General features: G+C 47.9%; 1 protein-coding gene across 2 annotated transcripts in view; it reads left to right on the top strand.

Annotated features, from left to right (window-relative positions):
* The window catches only part of LOC129015535 (conserved oligomeric Golgi complex subunit 7-like), a 63,828-nt gene extending 45,641 nt beyond the window's left edge, over positions 1-18,187 (top strand). For both annotated transcript variants that reach the window (XM_054453668.2, XM_054453670.2), the window contains 6 exons: positions 357-543; positions 2,785-2,925; positions 8,501-8,584; positions 13,285-13,399; positions 14,150-14,293; positions 17,602-18,187. In XM_054453668.2, coding sequence (XP_054309643.1) covers positions 357-543; positions 2,785-2,925; positions 8,501-8,584; positions 13,285-13,399; positions 14,150-14,293; positions 17,602-17,768 — 838 coding nt within the window. In that variant the 3' untranslated portion in view covers positions 17,769-18,187. The remainder of the gene's footprint in view (positions 1-356; positions 544-2,784; positions 2,926-8,500; positions 8,585-13,284; positions 13,400-14,149; positions 14,294-17,601) is intronic.
* Positions 18,188-18,987: the final 800 nt, after the last annotated feature.

Here is an 18,987-nt window from a genome sequence, read left to right as displayed (position 1 = left end):
TTCTACACCCTGATGCTCATATAGCAAGAAAAGTCTCCATAGAAGGTGCACAGTGTTCCGGACTAAACTGAGAGCTGCCCCTATGTAGGCTGTCGGTCATATTAGGGAGATGGCATGTTCTGGCACTGTGAGTGTTCAGCAGGAATAAAAACACTGGATTTTTTTAATTGTGCACCTGAGGTCCAGCTCACTCCTCAATGATGGAGGGCATCCTTTCATTGCCTTATAAACTGGACCTTAATTCAGTCTGTCTCATGAGGATTATCTTAGAATTTAGTAAGGAGCAATCTGACTGCTCCAAGAAGAAAGTTCCATGCAAATAGCTCAGGGCATAATGGTCATTCCTTTCATTACAGGATTTTGTCCACAGCTGGGAAGTATCTGTCTGATTCCTGCAGCCCCCGGAGCCTGGCTGCTTTTCAGGAGAGCATCTTGACAGACAAGAAGAGCTCTGCCAAGAACCCATGGCAAGAATATAATTACCTCCAGAAAGATAACCCTGCTGAATATGCCAGTTTAATGGAAATACTATATACCCTCAAGGTATGAGACCAAATGGATGGCATTCTTGCAAATGAAAGGCTTCCTCTCATCACTCAACCTCTCCCTCTCCGGGATACAGGCGGGCCCTGTGTGTGTCCCTGAGCTGTGACGTACCCTGCTACTACTTCTCTGTCTCATTTATGTTGGGATTTTAAGGAGCTAATATATTAAACTTGAAACCCATTGAGATACAGATGTAGAGGTTAGAAGAGATGGATCTTTATTACTGATAAAAGCCAGGTTAGAGAATGTGGCTTTAGGCCAGGTGCGGTGGCTTACACCTGTAATCCCAGCACTTTGGGAGGCCAGGGTGGGTGGATCCCCTGAGGTCAGGAGTTTGAGACCAGTCTGGGCAACATGGTGAAACCCAGTCTCTACTAAAAATACAAAAATTAGCCAGGTATGGTGGCACGAACCTGTAGTCCCAGCTACTTGGGAGGCAGAGGTGGGAGAATCACTTGAACTAGGGAGGCACAGGTTACAGTGGACTAATATTGTGCCACTACACTCCAGCCTGAGTGACAGAGCGAGACTCCATCTCAAAAAAAAAAGGAAAAAAGAGAATGTGGGTTTAGATCTGCGGCTAGGGGGACTTGCTGTAATTTACTTCAGAATGAAACTTGTCAGCCGGTCAGACAGAGCTGGACAGCCCCTGGCCCTGTTCAGGGTCAGCCTCCTGAGAGGGGACCAGATGTGTACTGCTTGCAGGCAGGCAGAACCTGTAATAGAGGATCCCAACCCAGGATACCAGGAGGAGCAAGAGAAGTCACTACTCTTTCCTAAGGGAGGAGCCAGGCTGCAGAGTCACCAGGAGTCTACCCAAGTACAAGTTCTTCCACACGGGACCATGAGGACTTGGGGATTGGTGTTCCCTCCTGGTTTTTTTCTTTAAACTCTTAGTTTGCCTGCCATAAAGCTGCCCTTGACTTCGAGCTTTGAGCCCCTTGGGGTCCAGGGACAGGAGAACTTCCTAACAAATGGAATGAGTCACATAACTCCTTGGGAATGGCCTCCAGGGTCATAAGAAGACCATGGGCATCCTTTGCAGAACTGTCCCCCTCCCTCACTGGTCTGGCTTTAACTTCACTCTTGGTGATAGACAGAGGAGACATTGCTGTTCCTGGAGCACCAGATGCAGTGGAAAATTTTTTTTTTTGAGATGGAGTCTCACTCTGTCACCTAGGCTGGAGTGCAGTGGCAGGATCTCAGATCACTGCAACCTCCGCCTCCCAGCTTCAAGCATTTCTCATGCCTCAGCCTCCTGAGTAGCTGGGATTATAGGCATGCACCACCACACCTGGCTAATTTTTGTGTTTTTAGTAGAGGCAGGGTTTTACCATATTGGCCAGGCTGGCCTCGAACTCCTGACCTCAGATGATCTGCCCGTCTCAGCCTCCCAAAGTGCTGGGGTTACAGGCGTGAGCTACCGCACCTGGCCAGATGCAGTAGAAAATTATCCAGGGCCTATAGCTCTGGAATGAACTGCACAGGGGGCCTGGACATGTCTGAGGCTTCAGTGCTATTCTCCCAGGGCCTCCCCATCTCTTTGCACCTTGACCCACCAACTGGTTGCCTTGAGCTTGGCAAACACTTCTTAAAGCAATTCTGTAAACTCATTCATCCATGCTTCTGTGATTAGGTTAAAGCAACTCTGTTTATCTTTATTGCTAATCTGATTTATGTCTGTTGTAATCGGTTCATTTATAATAACAAAACTAAGGTTATACTTTCCATCTCCATTTTCTCAGCCTATTTGGAATTCCTTGGGACTCATGGAGGTTGTACATACTTTGGCTTTCAGCCAAGTATATTTGACCTGACCTCCCCGGGAATTAGGGCTCTGTCCATCACTCTGATTTATATGTGAAGCTTCCGATCTTGTTTCCCCCCTCTTTCCCACCTCCTCTATCCCTGAGGGATGGTCACAGGTGAACCTTTCCTAAACTGCTAGTCCGTGAGCTCATGTTAGCCCAAGTGCATCAGAATCACCTGGGAAAGTGAATTTAAAATATAGATTCCTGGGCTCCAACCCCAGTGAACTCTGATGCAGTAATTCCGGGGTGGAGCTTGGGAATCTGTAATTCAGCATGTTCTTGAGAGGGGCCTGGGGCACAGCCAGGTTTGGGAACCACTATTGCATAGAACCCCCAATTCTCCTGTGAGTTTTCAAAATGGTTAACTAGCTAATACTTGGGTTAGGTTTCAGGCCTAACAACTGCCTTTTGCATTTTCTTGTCTTAGGAAAAAGGGTCAAGCAACCACAACCTGCTGGCTGCACCTCGAGCAGCACTAACTCGGCTTAACCAGCAGGCCCACCAGCTGGCTTTCGATTCCGTGTTCCTGCGCATCAAACAACAGCTGTTGCTCATTTCCAAGATGGACGTGAGTTTCTCACTGACCACATCAATTTTCCCTGGGTCCTGCCTCCAACTCAAGCATACTGAGTGTGGGCTTAACCCTCCCTGTTCCAAGAGCTTTGGGAAGATCCCGCTTTAACTTTCCCAAGCCGGAAACAGCCACTTTCCAATTTCACCTCATTGCTTAGCATGAATTTCTTATCTTTATTGTAGCTACTCTGATACTTTATTCACAGGCGGTTCTCAGGATTATTAAAATTGCTTGATTAACTTTCCCCATTTGGAGCAGCAGAGAAGTAATAGAGATTATGTGCCGCTTCGTAGGTTAGGCCAGATCAGAAGAGCTAATTGTCTTTTGAGATTGAATTATTTTCACACCACACGAAACACTTCCGGAGAATTGGTTCTGGAACTTTACTCAGGGGAGTGCCTTATCAGAATTGATCTTGTGTTTTTGAGGGGGCTTTGGAGGGTTCTGTTCCTTTCTTTCCTTGATACCTTTTCTATTTGGCTGTTTCTAGAATCGACTCACTTTCCTTTCCTCGCACCCTCTTCTCTTTTCTGGTTGTCCGAATTATTTTTCAAGGCATTGCCTATTAGTTCTATTTTCTCTACTTGCTGTCTTTGCCCTGCTCCAGATCTCGTTAACTTTCCTTTTAGGTTACTGGGCAGGACAGCCCCCTGGTTAATGTATCTTACTGACCCTTCAAGGCCATTTGGATTCCAGTTATGGGCCTTTAATAACCAAGAGATCTTTTTACAAAGTGACAAGAACTCATCTGGCAAAATCAAACGTGCTCTCCTTTCTGCCACGCTCTAGAAAGCCTGCAAGGCTGGGAGTCCAGGACTCCTGCATGGTCTCAGTCAGGCCTCATCCCCTCACTGGGAGTCAGGATTCCCATCCGTAAAAGGGCTCAGTTAAACGACATGATCGTGAGGTTCCTTCTACCCTTGAAGTTTGTGATTTTCACTCTTTATGATTTTTCTGTGCAAAATGCCATGAGATCTATTTCAATCAGATTTTGTATTTGTAACGCAGAAGGGGACGTAAAGTGGAGGAGAGCTGTAGCAGAAATGTGGCGGGTGCCATCACGTGGCTGCGTTATTCCTTCCTCCGTAAGCCTCCGTTTCCTCATCTGTGTGATGAGGATACAGTAATTCTCATAGATTGGTGAGGATTAAGTGAGATTTTGTATATTGATAGAATTTAGCATAGCACTGGCCACAGAGTAGATGTATAATAAGTGGTAGTTTTCTTCTTTTCTGTGATTCTCATTTTTAAGAAGAATGACTTACTTGATTTTTTTAAAATAAAAGTTGTATAGGTATTTATTTTTAGAAACTCAAGCAATACAAGAAAATACAAAAAAAAAAAAAATCTAATAAATACCTCCAAGATCCCACCATCGAGAAATAATCAGCATCAGCAGTTTGATGTCCAGCAGCCCAGACATCTCTTTCTGCACGCCTGTACACGTTAAAGGTTGAGTGGGCATCAGTGGATAGATCTATAGGAAGAAATGGAATTATACTATAGTGCTGTTTTTGAGAAAAACAAGATATGCACAATATAATTTTATTTTAATTTAACCAGAAAAGAGACACTAAATGAGTCCAAAGGAATTATTGAACTTGAGACATTTTTCTTTTCTTTTCTCTTTTTTTGAGACTGAGTCTCACTCTGCCACCTGGGCTGGAGTGCAGTGGCACGATCTTGGCTCACTACAACCTCTGCTTCCTGGGTTCAAGTGATCCTCCTGCCTCAGCTTCTTGAGTAGCTGGGACTATAGGCGCCTGTCACCACTCCGGGCTAATTTTTGTATTTTTTGGTAGAGACGGGGTTTCGTCAGGTTGCCCAGTCTGGTCTTGAACTCCAGACCTCAAGTGATTCACCCACCTCGGCCTCCCAAAGTGCTGGGATTACAGGCATGAGCCACCAAGCCTGGTCGAGATTTTTTTTTTTTCTCCACAAAAGATACTCATTCCCCAGAAGCTCTCTCCAAGGTTATGAAAAAAAGATTATGAGTATGAAGAGATTGGAGTTGCCATTGCTTTTTGTTAATCCTGTTTCCATTGCAGACAGATACTGATACTTATGATCCATTGAAAACCGAAAGGATTAGCTTTCTTTGTCTCTCTCCTGTCCCCTCCCCCACCTGCAGATTGGGTTGTTTGTATTATTTTTATTTTGTCAAAGCTGACGGTACTGACCTTCTGTTCTGAAACCTCAGTGCTTCCCGGCTTAGTTCTACATTTAAACAGGGGTGGTGCTTCCCCCATCCTTTTCCCTGTACTTCTGCATTCCAGAGTTCATTATGATGGTGGAGTTCCTGGGCGCTTGGCCCTACCTTCTCATTCCGGCTTCACCACAGCACTGCGGGCCCTTGGGAATGGGCGCAGGTGGCTTTGGAGATTAGGAGGAGCACTCCGAGGGTGCCAGCACACAATACCAAGGCAAACACTCTGGCCTTAAGGATTTGAAAATTAAACCCTCGTCATCAAATGTTTGTTTTCAGCATTTGCTGGTAAATTCTATTGCCCTTTTATATTCCGAGACTACAAACCAACGCTATATTTGATTTCAAAATAGATTATTGAAGTTTACCTATTTTACCTGGCGACAGATGGATAGAAAAGCTCATTTGAAGGACGCTTTAAATAAATTCTGAACAATTAAAAAATGACTTGCAGCATTTCCCTATTGCCCTCAAGTGACATTCTCTGCTGCTTTTTTTTTTTCCCCCTTTTTTTTTTTTGAGACAAAGTCTCACTCTGTTGCCCAGGCTGGAGTGCAGTGGCGTGATCTCCACTCACTGCAACCTCCGCCTCCTGGGTTCAAACACTTCTCATGCCTCAGCCTCCCGAGTATCTGGGACTACAGGCGAGCGTCACCACACCCGGCTAATTTTTGTATTTTTAGTAGAGACTGGGTTTCACCATGTTGGCCAGGCTGGTCTCAAACTCCTGGCCTCAAGTGATCCGCCCGCCTCAGCCTCTCAAAGTGCTGAGATTACAGGCGTGAGCCACTGTACCCAGCCCTCTGCTGCTTTTTAAGCACCCTCCTATTTCAAGCCACTTTGTCTTGCCCTTCTTCCGAACTTCTTTCCCACTCCAGCTGTTCTTTCCCTCTCTCCGCCGCCTGTTCATGTTTTCAGGCTGCTCCTCCTGCCTCCTCTTTGAGGCCTTTCTTGGGGCCTCCAGGCTGCAGTCCCTGGGATGGATGGCAGCAGTGCTTGTCTTCGCCCTGCACATTGGTACCTGCTCTTGGTCTCCTGGAAGCCGTTGCTTCTCCCCACACTCTGCTTCCCAGCCTGTCACCATCTCGGCTCCCTTGCTGCACCCCTCTTTGCCAACAAACCACCAAGGATTGCTGTCCCTTCCTTTTCTCTGTGTCCCACACCTGTTTCCACATGGGATTCTCATCATCTCTGAGCTGTTTTTGAGCTTTTCATCTGCCCCCCACCCCAATTTTCTGCAGAGCTGCTGTATTCACCTTCACAAAGCATTGTTTTGGTTTTATCTCTCCTCATTCAAAACCCTCCCCAGGGCTAGTCTGATTGTCTGTTTTTAGAAACTTCTTATGGACCTTTTCACACATACACAGAAGTAGGGAGAAGAGTATAAGGAACTCCATATACTCATCACCTGCTCCAACCATGATCCACTCCTAGCCATCCTGTTTCATACATACCCCCTCATCTGAAATAGAAGGACTCTAAAAATAATCACAGTACCACAGTCAACCCTAAAAAAGAAAAAGAAAAGGAATTCCTAATATCATCAGTGTTCAAATTTCCAGTTGTTTTATAAATGGCATAATTTATTTTAACCCTTTGAGTCAGGATCTAGGATCCAGGATCCTGCACGTAGAGATTTATTGGGATGTCTTTTTTGTCGTTTTTGAATGGTAAGTTTCCTCTCTCTCTCTTTTTCCCTTGCAATTTACCTGTTGAAGGTAAAGCCTTTACTTAGCCTGGTGTTTAAAGCTGTGCCTTCTCCCTCCAGCCTCTTTCTGCCTCTGTGTACCACATACCTATGGCCAGCCGCTTCTCTAATCGCCCTGAGCTCTTGCTCCTTGCCTCTGACACTGAGAGCTCTGAAAGTGGGAGGCAGCACTCATGTGTCTGCAGGGGGGAGAGGGAAGGGGCCAGAACAGGATGGGAGGTGTGGGGGTGTACAGGGTGGGAGCATGTCAGGGGGCCTTGCTTCCCCAAGTAGCTCCCTTCTAGAGAGCAAGGAGCAAATCTTACATTTCTTTGTCTCTTCTCTGCAAAGCCTAGCACAAGACACTCGACATCCTGGGTACTTGGTAAATGTGGATGGTTGGTGTGTTCCTTCTCGGTGGATTGGGAGTTAGCTGGAAAAAAAAGTAGGCTCTTTTGAGACAAAAGAGCATTCTCAGGCAAGAACAAAGAGTCTAGAAAACTGTAGGACAGGGGTTGGGGGCACCTGGGGTGGGGAAGAAAAGAGCTCATTTACATCAAAAAAATGAGACCGAATCGAGTGGGTGCTAGAGAGCATGGGGAGGGCTGCCAAGGCTGAGCCTGGGCTGGGAGCCCAGAGTTGGACATGGTCATTCCTTTCCCGGAATGCTACTTAAAGGATCAGGCAACCGGATCCGGCATCAGGTGGCTGCAGACAGCAGTTCCTACATGACCGCCGGAGTCACTCCCGGAGTTCAGCCAGAAAGGGCCTTGTTTTCCAGGCTGGCTTTAGAGTGGCTCAGGTTGGAAGTAAGAAGTGAGATTTCTGTGTGAAGGTGTGCCACGCTGAAGTCTGTGACACAGAGCACATGTGCACGGGTCCTTTACCCAACTCTATATAGACTGCTGGGAAGGCTCCCACAGCAACACGGAAGATGTTTCCACTCCAAATGGCAAGAAACACGTGTTGGTGCCGAGGTTCTCCTCGCACAGGGGGACTACAGAGAGGCCAGAGGGGCAGCTGTTGGGGTTTGGAAGTGCCGTCCCATCCCCGTCCCTCTGAGTTCTGATCAGTTGAGAAACAGATCCAGAAGGTGGTGAGAAATAAAGCAGCAGCTTTAGTTGAGGTAAAGCAGTATTGCCGATGAGGCTTGGCTCTTCCTGCAGCCAGAGGGGCTTCGCTTCCTAAGCCTCCCTCCCAGATAAGGGACTGACATGTGGCCTCTGTGGGGGACCTCAGGGTGCCCTATTCTCCTTAGGGTGCCAAGGACCCATGAAGTAGTGAGGCTGTCTGCACCCAGCACCTCTCTACACAATGGCCCCGCTACGCAGAGAAACTTGGACCAAAAATATCCAACTTTTTCCTGTCACGGTCTCAGCGAGATAAATGAAAGGGATCAGTTCCCAGCCCACAGTTCAGCCAGTGTGGCAGTTCCTGTTTCATGGACCTGCAGGAATGCGGAGAGAGAAACCATTGCCTTCTGTATGATGGGCTTCCAGGTGAAGCTTTAAAGAAGAGAAGCTCCTGCCTGCTGAGTGGTGGAGGCTCCAATGGTCAGCTCCAACCAAAGACAGTGCTTTCGGGGAAGGCCACGTTCTTCTTGTGTATTTCTGGGTGGCGTCTTCATGGCTGCCTGGCTGCTAGGTACTGATTGTGTCCTCTCCTTCCACCCCTAGAGCTGGAACATGGCTGGCATCGGAGAAACCCTCACGGACGACCTGCCTGCCTTTAGTCTCACCCCTCTCGAGTACATCAGCAACGTAAGAGCTTCTGTGTGCTTCTCTGGAGTGGTCCAAGCCTTTCAGACCTTCCTTGTCTTTTGATTCTTGCCCTTATAGTCATTTCCCCATGGGTGCTATCTGACCCTTTTGGGTAGCCTGTGCTTTGGGGTAGTCTGCACCCAGATCCTGGAGTTTAAGAAGATCAGCAGAGCCACATGGCGATTCCAGACCCCAGCACATTCTCACTCCTTCACCATCTCTCCCTATATGAGATGTGGCCAGTACCTGAGGGCGTCAGAGTTGAGTCTAATAGGAAATTCTGACTTGGGAAGACAGGAGGCAGGTGGCCAATTCTTCTCTGTGACTTTCAGAAGAGTAGTGTGTGTTTGTGGTTGTGAATTCAAATTCAGCCAGCTTTTAGTGATCACCTACTATGTGCCAGGATCTGTGTGGAGTGCTTTCATGTTTAACTTCATAGCAACAAACAAATCTCTTCAGAAGAATTGCAGTTATAGAGGCTTAATATTAAAAGAAAACAGAATAAACTATGCAGGGGAGTGGGGGCACGTGGAATCCTTGCTGCCCTCCCCATTCACCCCTGGGAATTGACAGTCACCCAGACACCTGCACACAGTCTTTCCTTCCGTCCTTCCTGCAGTCTAGCTCAGGTGCTCTTAAATGTCGGTGTGCGCAAGAAACACTATAGAGGAGTAATATGTGCCAAACCACACTCACCTCACACAATGGGAGATTTCTGGGACTTTTCAAGGTAACTTCTGCCTTATGCTCTTGCCTTATAATCCAACCCGTATGTGTAAATTGTCACTCTGCCGAAATAACTAGAAAGGCATTTAAAAAGTATTATAAATGTTAGGCTGGGCATGGTGGCTCATGCTTATAGTCACAGCACTTTGGGAGGTGGAGGCGAGAGAATTGCTTGAGCCCAAAAATTTGAAACGAGTCTGGGCAACATAGGGGAACCCCACCTCTACAAAAAAGTAAAAAATTATCCAGGCATGGTGGTGTGTCCTGTGGTCCCAGCTACTTGGGGTGCTGAGGTGGGAGAATCGCTTGAGCCCAGGAGGTCGAGGCTGCAGTGAGCTGTGATTGCGCCACTGCACTCCAGCCTGGGCCACACAGCAACCCCCTGCCTCAGGAAAAAAAAAAAGTACATGTTGTATAATTGCAAGAAGTGCATGACAGTCCCTCTGGCAGGCAGTGAGGCGGCTGGCTCTCTGCTCTCTGTTCATTTGGGGCAGTATCAAGTCTAAAACAACAGTCATTTCCCTTCTATTTCCCAGGGCACCTGATACCCTCTATTGATGAAACTGTTAAGATGTGGGTTGGTCTTTACAACCCGTGGGAATAATCTGATTTTATTTTTATTTATTTATTTATGTTTGAGATGGAGTCATGCTCTGTCACCCAGGCTGGAGTGCAGTGGCGCGATCTTGGCTCACTGCAACTTGACCTCCTAGATTCAAGTGATTCTCCTGCTACAGCCTTCCGAGTAGCTGGGATTACAGGCGCCCACCACCACACCTGGCTAATTTTTGTATTTTTGATAGAGACGGGGTTTCGTCATGTTGACCAGGCTGGTCTCAAACTCCTGACCTCAAGTGATCTGCCCACCTTGGCCTCCCAGAGTGCTGAGTTTATAGGCATGAGCCACCGTGCCCGGCTGAATGATCTGATTTTAGAACGGAGATAGTATGCTTGCAATCTAAATTGATTCAGAAAATGATGGTGCTTGAAGGGACCTGAGAGGCTACCAAGTTGATTCTAAGGTTGAAGAAACTGAGGTCTAGAGAGGGAAGGAGGGCTAGGAGGAGTTTCCAGGCCCGGGCCCTTCCCTGCCTGCTGCTGTCCTCCTGAGCTGTATGGAGGCTGATGACCTGAACCCAGGAAAGGAACACCTAATTGAACACGTACCGTGTGCAGGGACAGTGCCAGGTTGGTTAGTGGCTGGGCCAGATCGTGTCTGTGAGACGGGTGTGGCAGCCCTCCTTCACAGTGGGAGTGGGGCCGGGAGGAAGCAGCGACTTACCCAGTGGCTGCTCTGTTAGGACGCCAGCTGCTTTACGTGCATAGCACACGTACTAGTTCTACCCTCACAACAACCTTTTGAAGTCATATGAGGTCATCCTCGTTTCAGTGATGATGATCCAAGGTCCTGACAGATTAAGTTGCCCAGGTTCTCACAGTGCTACGTAGAGCCAAAACTCCACCCCAACTCTGTGTGACCTCAAAACTTTTCATTTTTCCCAAGTCACTGAGTTAACCCAACTAAGATATCAAGAAATATTGATTGCATATGTGAGAATAGTAGACAAATACCCTCAGGTGGGATGATAAGCAGCCCTTTCCATATTGATTTCCAAAGAATGAATAGAGACAAGACCCCTGAGAGAAACCTGCACTGTGAGATCCATCTAGGAACCCCAGCAATCCCTACAGTCTAAGGCCAATTGATTGAAGTTAGAGATGTCAGATTATTGAAATTTTTCACCTAAATGATACTTTGCCTTGTTGGTGAAAGCCCTAACCCACACAGAATCATGTGAGCATTGTAAAGAGATGAAATAGGAGAAAATGCTTTGAAATTTAAAAACAATATATATGTAAGGTAAAACTGAGTCTGTGGACTTAGCCAAAAGCTTATGGCTACAGATGAAAGGTATACCAAATATAGGAGTATGTCTGGGGTCTTTGTACATAGTAGGTGTTCAGGAAGGGCTTGTTGAGAGGAGTTATTACAGTATGGAGAAATTCCAACACCAGAAATCAGCATCCTTCTCTTCCCCCAGCCTTGGGGAAAAATGATGAATTTTTTAACACTTCAAGCTGAAATTTACAGTAGCTGTTGTTATTAGTGAGGTAAGTGGCCACTTGCTTACTTTGGGTGAAAGATTATACTAAGTACATGAAAGAAAAAAATGATTTATTTTACCATCTGTGTACCGCTTATAAAGGGACACCAGGCCAGGCGTAGTGGCTCACGCTTGTAATCCCAGCAGTTTGGGAGGCCGAGGCGGGCGGATCACCTGAGGTCAGGAGTTCGAGACCAGCCTGGCCAACATGGCGAAACCCCGTCTCTACTAAAAATACAAAAAAAATTAGCCAGGTGTGGTGATAGGCACTTGTAATCCCAGCTGCTCGGGAGGCTGAGGCAGGAGAATTGCTTGAACCCAGGAGGCGGAGGTTGCAGTGAGCTGAGATTGCACCATTGCACTCCAGCCTGGGCAACAAGAGCAAAACTCTGTCTCAAAAAAAAAAAAAAGAAAAAAGGGACACCAAACTAATAATGGATGTTTACACTTACACAGCCAAACCGTATTGAATGTTTGGAAAGAAGGGCATGATCATCCTGCAGTTCTCTGGTCTGGGTAGATTTTCAAGTCTGTGTTAACTTCTGAACACCACACCCTGAAAGGAGCCCGCTGTCACATAGACATGTGTGAGGCCAGATTGAGAAGATCCTGCCTTGATAGTCTCCTGACTTTTAGTTTACAGAATTAATTATCAGTGACAGGAATGTCATGGAATGAATATGTAGCAGGAAGAAAAAAAAGCAACAACAGGCTGAAAGACCTTTTAAAAACATATATTATCTTTTTGAAACCTGAAAAGTCAACCCCTTTATTTTGAAACAAAACATATACTTCACCTTAAAACACAAAACAATGAAATATAATAGAAATAGGAAACAGTGGCCTAAAATACACTCTTGGCATCACTTGGATATCTGACAAACACATGACCAAGACTGTGCTAATTGTGGGCATGTCCTAAATGTCTTTTAGGACAATTGCAAATGACCTTTTGCAATTCCCCGCCAGCCAGGGTTTTGTCTATCTTTAGTTTCAAGAGTTTATATAATGAAAACAATATAGTTTTTTCTCCAAATTAATTTATAGTTATAAATGGCTTTTTTTCAAACAGAATTCCTTTCTTCTTCTGGTTAAATTATCTAGGAGGGAGAGAATCAGATCCAAATCCAGAAGACAGGATTTTTTTTTTTTTTGAGACAGAGTCTCTTTTTTTTTTTTTTTTGAGACAGAGTCTACCCAGGCTGCAGTGCAATGGCGTGATCTCGGCTCACTGCAACCTCCGCCCCTGCCGAGTTCAAGTGATTTTCCTGCCTCAGCCTCCCGAGTAGCTGGGATTACAGGTGCCTGCCACCATCCCCGGCTAATTTTTGTACTTTTAGTAGGATAGGGCTTCACCATGTTGGCCAGGCTGGTCTTGAACTCCTGACCTCAGGTGATCCATCCGCCTCGGCCTCCCAAAGTGCTGGGATTACAGGCATGAGCCACTGTGCCTGGCCTCAGAAGACAGGATTTGAATTCTTGCCTGGCCCCACACTTTCTGACACTAGTATCTTATTGGTTTTTCACCTATGAACAGTAATAATACTTATATTTACACAGTGCTTCAAATTTTACAAAGCATTTTGATATCCATTACTTCACTGGAGATAGAGATTGTGTTGAATGCATTTCAAAAATATTGGGGCCATTATAAGAAGGGTGAATCTATAATCTATATGCAAGCTACCAGTGATTATTTTTTAGGGTGCTGCCATAACAAGCATCGCCACATACTAGAAAGATCAGACTTGGGATCACCCGAGGTCTAGCAATTTTGTCTCTCTGCCGTTTGCCTTCACACAAATGTACCCATAAAGTAATAACCCGTATGTGTCAATGTCAGGCTAACAGCACTTTCTTTTGTTTCAGATCGGGCAGTACATCATGTCCCTCCCCCTGAATCTTGAGCCATTTGTGACTCAGGAGGACTCTGCCTTAGAGTTGGCATTGCACACTGGAAAGCTGCCATTTCCTCCTGAGCAGGGTAAGCGGGGACCGTTTCTGGCAATGTTACAAGTCAAGTTGTCAGTTTCCGGGGTAGAAACTCCAGATGACACCTTATCCTTGGGCTCATTTGTCACCAAGCCCTGTTTTTTTTTTGTTTGTTTGTTTGTTTGTTTTTTAACCTTCTAACTTGTACTTTTTGTACAGATGCTGTATCTAAAACAATACCACAACTTGAAAAAATCTATAACCACATCCCACTGTGGAACACACTGGTATTTCCACTTTTGCCTGTGCTCTCTGGCTCTGCTCTGTAAGCAGATAGTATTTTGTGTGTAACTTTATGTTCTGTATTATTGTTATTATTGAGACAGAGTCTTGCTGTGTCACCCAGGCTGGAGTGCAGTGGCACGATCTCGACTCACCGCAACCTCCACCTCCTGGGTTCAAGCAATTCTCCTGCCTTAGCCTCCTGAGTAGCTGGGACTACAGGCATGCACCACCACACCTGGCTAATTTTTGTATTTTTAGCCGAGACGGGGTTTCACCATGTTGGCCAGGCTGGTCTCGAACTTCTGACCTCAAATGATCCGCCCGCCTCATCCTCCTAAAGTGCTGGGATTACAGGCATGAGCCACAGCACCTGGCCCTAAGATGTAACTGTTTTCAGTTTCCTGTGTTTCCCATTGAGACCGGAAGCTTCCTGGTACTTTGGTGCATTCAGCAGCTACTGCAGGCCCGGTCACCCAGCAGGCCTGCGTTTTCCTTGGTGACCTCCTTTTCTTTTCAGGGGATGAATTGCCCGAGCTGGACAACATGGCTGACAACTGGCTGGGCTCGATTGCCAGAGCCACAATGCAGACCTACTGTGATGCGATCCTGCAGATCCCCGAGCTGAGCCCGCACTCTGCCAAGCAGCTGGCCACTGACATCGGTGGGTCCCCACAGGACAGGTGGTGGGAGGGACAGCTCTTGCCCGCTGCATCTGTCAGTTTCTCCTTTGCCCTCCAGGAATCTCATCCCAAGTCTCCCCTTAGCTTCAGCTGTGGATTTGGCTCTGAAGCTGGTTGAAAATTCAGGTTCTCCAGGCCCTGCCCCAGAGATTCTGACTTAGCAAGACCGGGTTGAAGCTTAGACATCTATGTTTTTGAAGAGGACTTGAGAACCATTGAGGGGAGCTTCAGTGAGATAAGCTTCAGTGAGTCCTGCAGCCTGGCCCCACCTGGCCCACTCCATTTGTACCATAATTCCCAACCAGTGTTTAATGAGCTCTTACTGCATACCAGGCATGCCTGGCGCTGGACCAAGCACTCGCACCCATCGTCTGATGTAATTCCAAACTCCCCTGTGAGGTGGGTGCTCTCTTCTCCATCATACCGATAGGGAACAGAGGCCCAGGGCAGTTGCATAACAAGGCCGTGTGGCCAGGGTCGCTCTGTGGTCTCCATCCAGATAGCATCCTGCCTGCCAAGTCAGTGGGCGTGTCCCCTCTGCTCCTGCCTGCCCTCTTCACTGGAGGGCCTCACTGCCCAGGTGTACTGTGAGCATGGGGCTACTGCTGGCGGGTGGCAGGGAGTCTCCCCAGTCTCTTGATGCCATTCCATTGCCTTGCCTGCTCTTTAGCCTAATGCACCTCTTGGGGTGGTCAGGAGAGCGGGTGGTAGAAGCCTGAAAGATCAGCTCCCTGGGGACACAGCCAGAGCTTCGTCCTCAGTGACCACAGGGCTGAGCCAGGCTCAACCGGCTTCTGGCTCTTGTTTTGCAGAAGAACAACTAGAAGCAAGGTGCTTTCCTCCAGGTCCCAGAGCTGTTAGTGATGGAGCCAGGCCTGGGATCCAGCTGTCCTGAGTTCCTGACCCCTGCTCATTTCATAGTCAGCTCTCAGCACTTACCAGAGGAACAGGCAGCCTTTTGGCTGTTTCCCTTCAGAGAAAGAGAGATGAGAGAATTCAAATGCGTGTTGGTGTTCCCTGTTAGTACAAGCAGCAGGGGGAAGAACTGGAACTAGTGAGTGGAGTAAAATGTAGGGATTGCCCCTCAGTTTCAGTTGTCCTTGTTATTCCTCCCTGTTAAGCTCCCCCTGCAGATTCATTTCTTCACTCATTCAGCATTGCTCGAGCATCTGTGTGCCAGCTGTAGTTCTAGGAGATAGAGACAACAAAGCTTTAGGCAGCTCCGATGCTTACTGAGCTTACACTGTAAGGATGTGAGGTTAGGGGCAGGGAAGGTAAGGCTAGTATATGAAACTGACAGGGTGTAAGGCGATAGAGTGGTGAGGTCTGTGGCAAAGCATGCACACCTGAAAGACAATCAAATTAAGCATGAGCACAAACAGAACAAAAAACACTGCTCGCCAAACAAAAATGTCCTAGTAGACTGTGGGCCCGCTGCTTGCAGCTCTTGGCTGACAGTCAAGTGGAGCTCATGGTTTTATGGATAAACTTGTAAAGGAGTAAGTACCTGCCTGGCGGCACCTCTGCTGGGAAGCAGCTCTTCCTGAGTCAGCCAGGACAGAGCAGGCATCTCCTCCCGGCCCTGCCCTGAGTTGGGCCTAAAAAGAAAACACAGGGGGCCGGGCACCATGGCTCATGCCTGTAATCCCAGCACTTTGGGAGGCCGAGGCAGGAGGATTGCTTGAGCCTAGGAGTTTGAGGCCAACCTGGGCAACATAGCGAGACTCTGTCTCTACAAAATATTAAAAACAAAACAAAACAAAAAACACAAGGAAGGTTGAGGCCTTGTCTGGAGCTCCACTTTAGTCAAGGAGAAGAGATGAACCCAAGATCAGAAAGTAGCCGGTGGTGGGGGCTGGGCGTGGTGGCTCGCGCCTGTAATCCCAGCACTTTGGGAAGCCGAGGTGGGTGGATCACCTCAGGTCAGAAGTTTGAGACCAGTCTGGCCAACATGGCAAAACCCCGTCCCTACTAAAAATACGAAAAATTAGCCAGGCGTGGTGGTGGGCACCTGTAATCCCATCTACTTGAGAGGCTGAGGTAGGAGAATTGCTTGAACCCAGGAGGCGGAGGTTGCAGTGAGCCGAGATCGCAGCATTGCACTCCAGCCTGGGCAGCAAGAGTGAAACTCCGTCTCAGAAAAGAAAAAAAAAAAAAAAAAGTAGCCAGGGGCATATCGGGTGGTGCTGTCTTCTAGTCTTTCCAAGCATGAACTGGGAGGAGCTGGAGAAGGCTTTGCAAGGCTTCCCTTGGGTTGGATTGCATTGCCCAGGAAGGAGGGAAAGGCAGCACTGATATATTGATCACCTGCGACACATCAGGTGCTCTCATGTTCGTTTCCCGCTTCATCCCCTATCCATGCTGCCTGATGGGTGGTAACTGTGTGGACAGACGGAAGCAGAGACTTAGGGAGGTGGAAGGGCTTCTCTGAGGTCACACCTGGCTGCACCTGGTTTGCTCCCCCATGCTGTCCGTTTCACCCAAGCTTGCCTGGTGGTTAGAACCACTGGGGTCGCTTTGTAGAATGACAGAACCCTAGAATCCTCTCTTGGGATGCTCATCGACCTAGTCTGGGGGTAGGCTCAGAAATCTGTATCTGACTGTATCCCCAGTGCCTCAGGGGTCATCTGGGAAATGTGGAAACCTGCCTTATACCAGGGTCCTACCCCAGACACTGTCCTTGTCTTCACTGCGGGGTTCTGGCAGGAGGTCTTTAGTAACTGCTCAGACAAGCTGGTGTGTCTCCTGACCCTCTGGGTTTTCCAAGTGGTCAGTGGATACACTGGGGTCAGGGCTTGGAACCCGGGAGTCCCCAGAACAGAGCTTTGGGTGAGGTCAGCTGGTCCTTCAGACTGGTGCTGAAGGCGAGTGTGTGCATGTGAGTGTGTATGTGTGTGTGAATGTGGATGTGAGAGTGTGTGTGCATGTGTGTGTGCATGTGAGTTGTGTGTGTGAGTGTGGATGTGCGTGTGAGTGTGCATGTGAGAGTGTGTGTGCATGCGTGTGTGCATGTGTGTGTGTATGTGTGTGTGGATGGGGATGGGAGTGATGTTGGTTAGTTCTTTATTAAATTAGAGTTCCTAGACTCAAGCCAAGCTCACAGTCTGGTCTGACACTGTGGGAAGAACCTGGTGAGTAAAGGGCCTGTTGAGGGCAGGGTTGGCGCCCCGCATCTAGGGACTTGGCAGGGCAGCTTCTCTGTTTCGTATTCAGGGGAGGCCCTGTGGGGCTCTGACCTGCTTGTTGCTGAGTCTGTGGAGCCCTGTCTGTCTCCTCTCCGCCCCCACAGACTATCTGATCAACGTGATGGATGCCCTGGGCCTGCAGCCGTCCCGTACCCTCCAGCACATCGTGACGCTCCTGAAGACCAGGCCTGAGGACTATAGACAGGTCAGCAAAGGCCTGCCCCGTCGCCTGGCCACCACCGTGGCCGCCATGCGGAGTGTGAATTACTGACCACACTACACACCCGACCACCGAGAGAGTCAGGGCTGCTGTTTCGCGACTCACCAGCACAGATTTGCTCAGAAACTCTGCCCAAGATTGGGCAGAAGTTACTTTAAAAAGACTTGGTTCGGCTGGGCACGGTGACTCACGCCTGTAATCCCAGCACTTTGGGAGGCCAAGCCAGATGGATCACGAGGTCAGGTGTTTGAGACCAGCCTGACCAACATGGTGAAACCCCATCTCTACTAAAAATACAAAAATTAACAACAGAGCGAGACTCCATCTCAAAAAAAAAAGACTTGGTTCATTTGTATAATCAAAAACAGTTGTAAATTAAAGATGTATTATTTATCAGAGAAGACTTTTTAGATAATTTTTTTAAAGGATCAGATCTTGAAAATGGAATAAATAACTACTGTGAGATGCAAGAAGACTGTTTCCTTCTTTTTTTTTCTTCCTCCTCACTCTTTAACCCAGGCTGGAGTGCAGTGGTGTGATCTTGGCTCACTGCAGCCTCTGCCTCCTAGGCTCAAGTGATTCTCCCCCTTCAGCCTCCCGAGTAGCTGGGATTACAGGCACCCGCCACCATGCCCGGCTAATTTTTGTATTTTTAGTAGAGATGGGGTTTTGCCATGTTGGCCAGGCTGGTCTCAAACTCCTGACCTTAAGTGATCCGCCTGCCTCAGCCTCCTAAAGTGTTGGGATTACAGGCGTGAGCCACTGCGCCCGGCCTCTTACTTCTTCAGTGCATTTTTTAGTGCTTCCCACGTGTCTGCCATGTTGTGCGCACTGGGGATGTCTGGGGATATGGGTCCTCCCCTGTAGCTTATGTTCAGTGGGAGAGGGAGGGAGAAGAAGGTAAATGGGGGTAATTTCAGAGGTAAGTGCTAGCCAAAAAGCGGGTGTCAGGGTGGAAGCTGGCACTGCATAAAGTGGGCAGCCCGAGACCTACAGAGTAAGAGCCATGTGGCAGAGAGTGAAGGAGGAGGTGCGTTCAGGCCCAGGGAGTGGTGCAGACCGGGCCCTGAGGCCTGTCCAAGGGCAGCTGGGGCAGGAGAGGAGGGGCTTCATGGAGGAAGGGGTGAAGCAGTATCCTGAAGAAGCTGGGGGCCAGATCATAAGGGGGGTCAGCCATGGTAAGGAATTAGGCTTTCACTTTTTTCCTTTTTTTTTTTTGAGACCCAGGCTGTCACCCAGGCTGGAGTGCAGTGGCACAATTGCAGCTCAT

This window comes from Pongo pygmaeus, chromosome 18 (genome assembly GCF_028885625.2).
Source record: "Pongo pygmaeus isolate AG05252 chromosome 18, NHGRI_mPonPyg2-v2.0_pri, whole genome shotgun sequence".
Taxonomy (NCBI): domain Eukaryota; kingdom Metazoa; phylum Chordata; class Mammalia; order Primates; family Hominidae; genus Pongo; species Pongo pygmaeus.
Note: the sequence above shows the minus strand (reverse complement) of the source record. Positions and strands in the feature narration are given on the sequence as shown.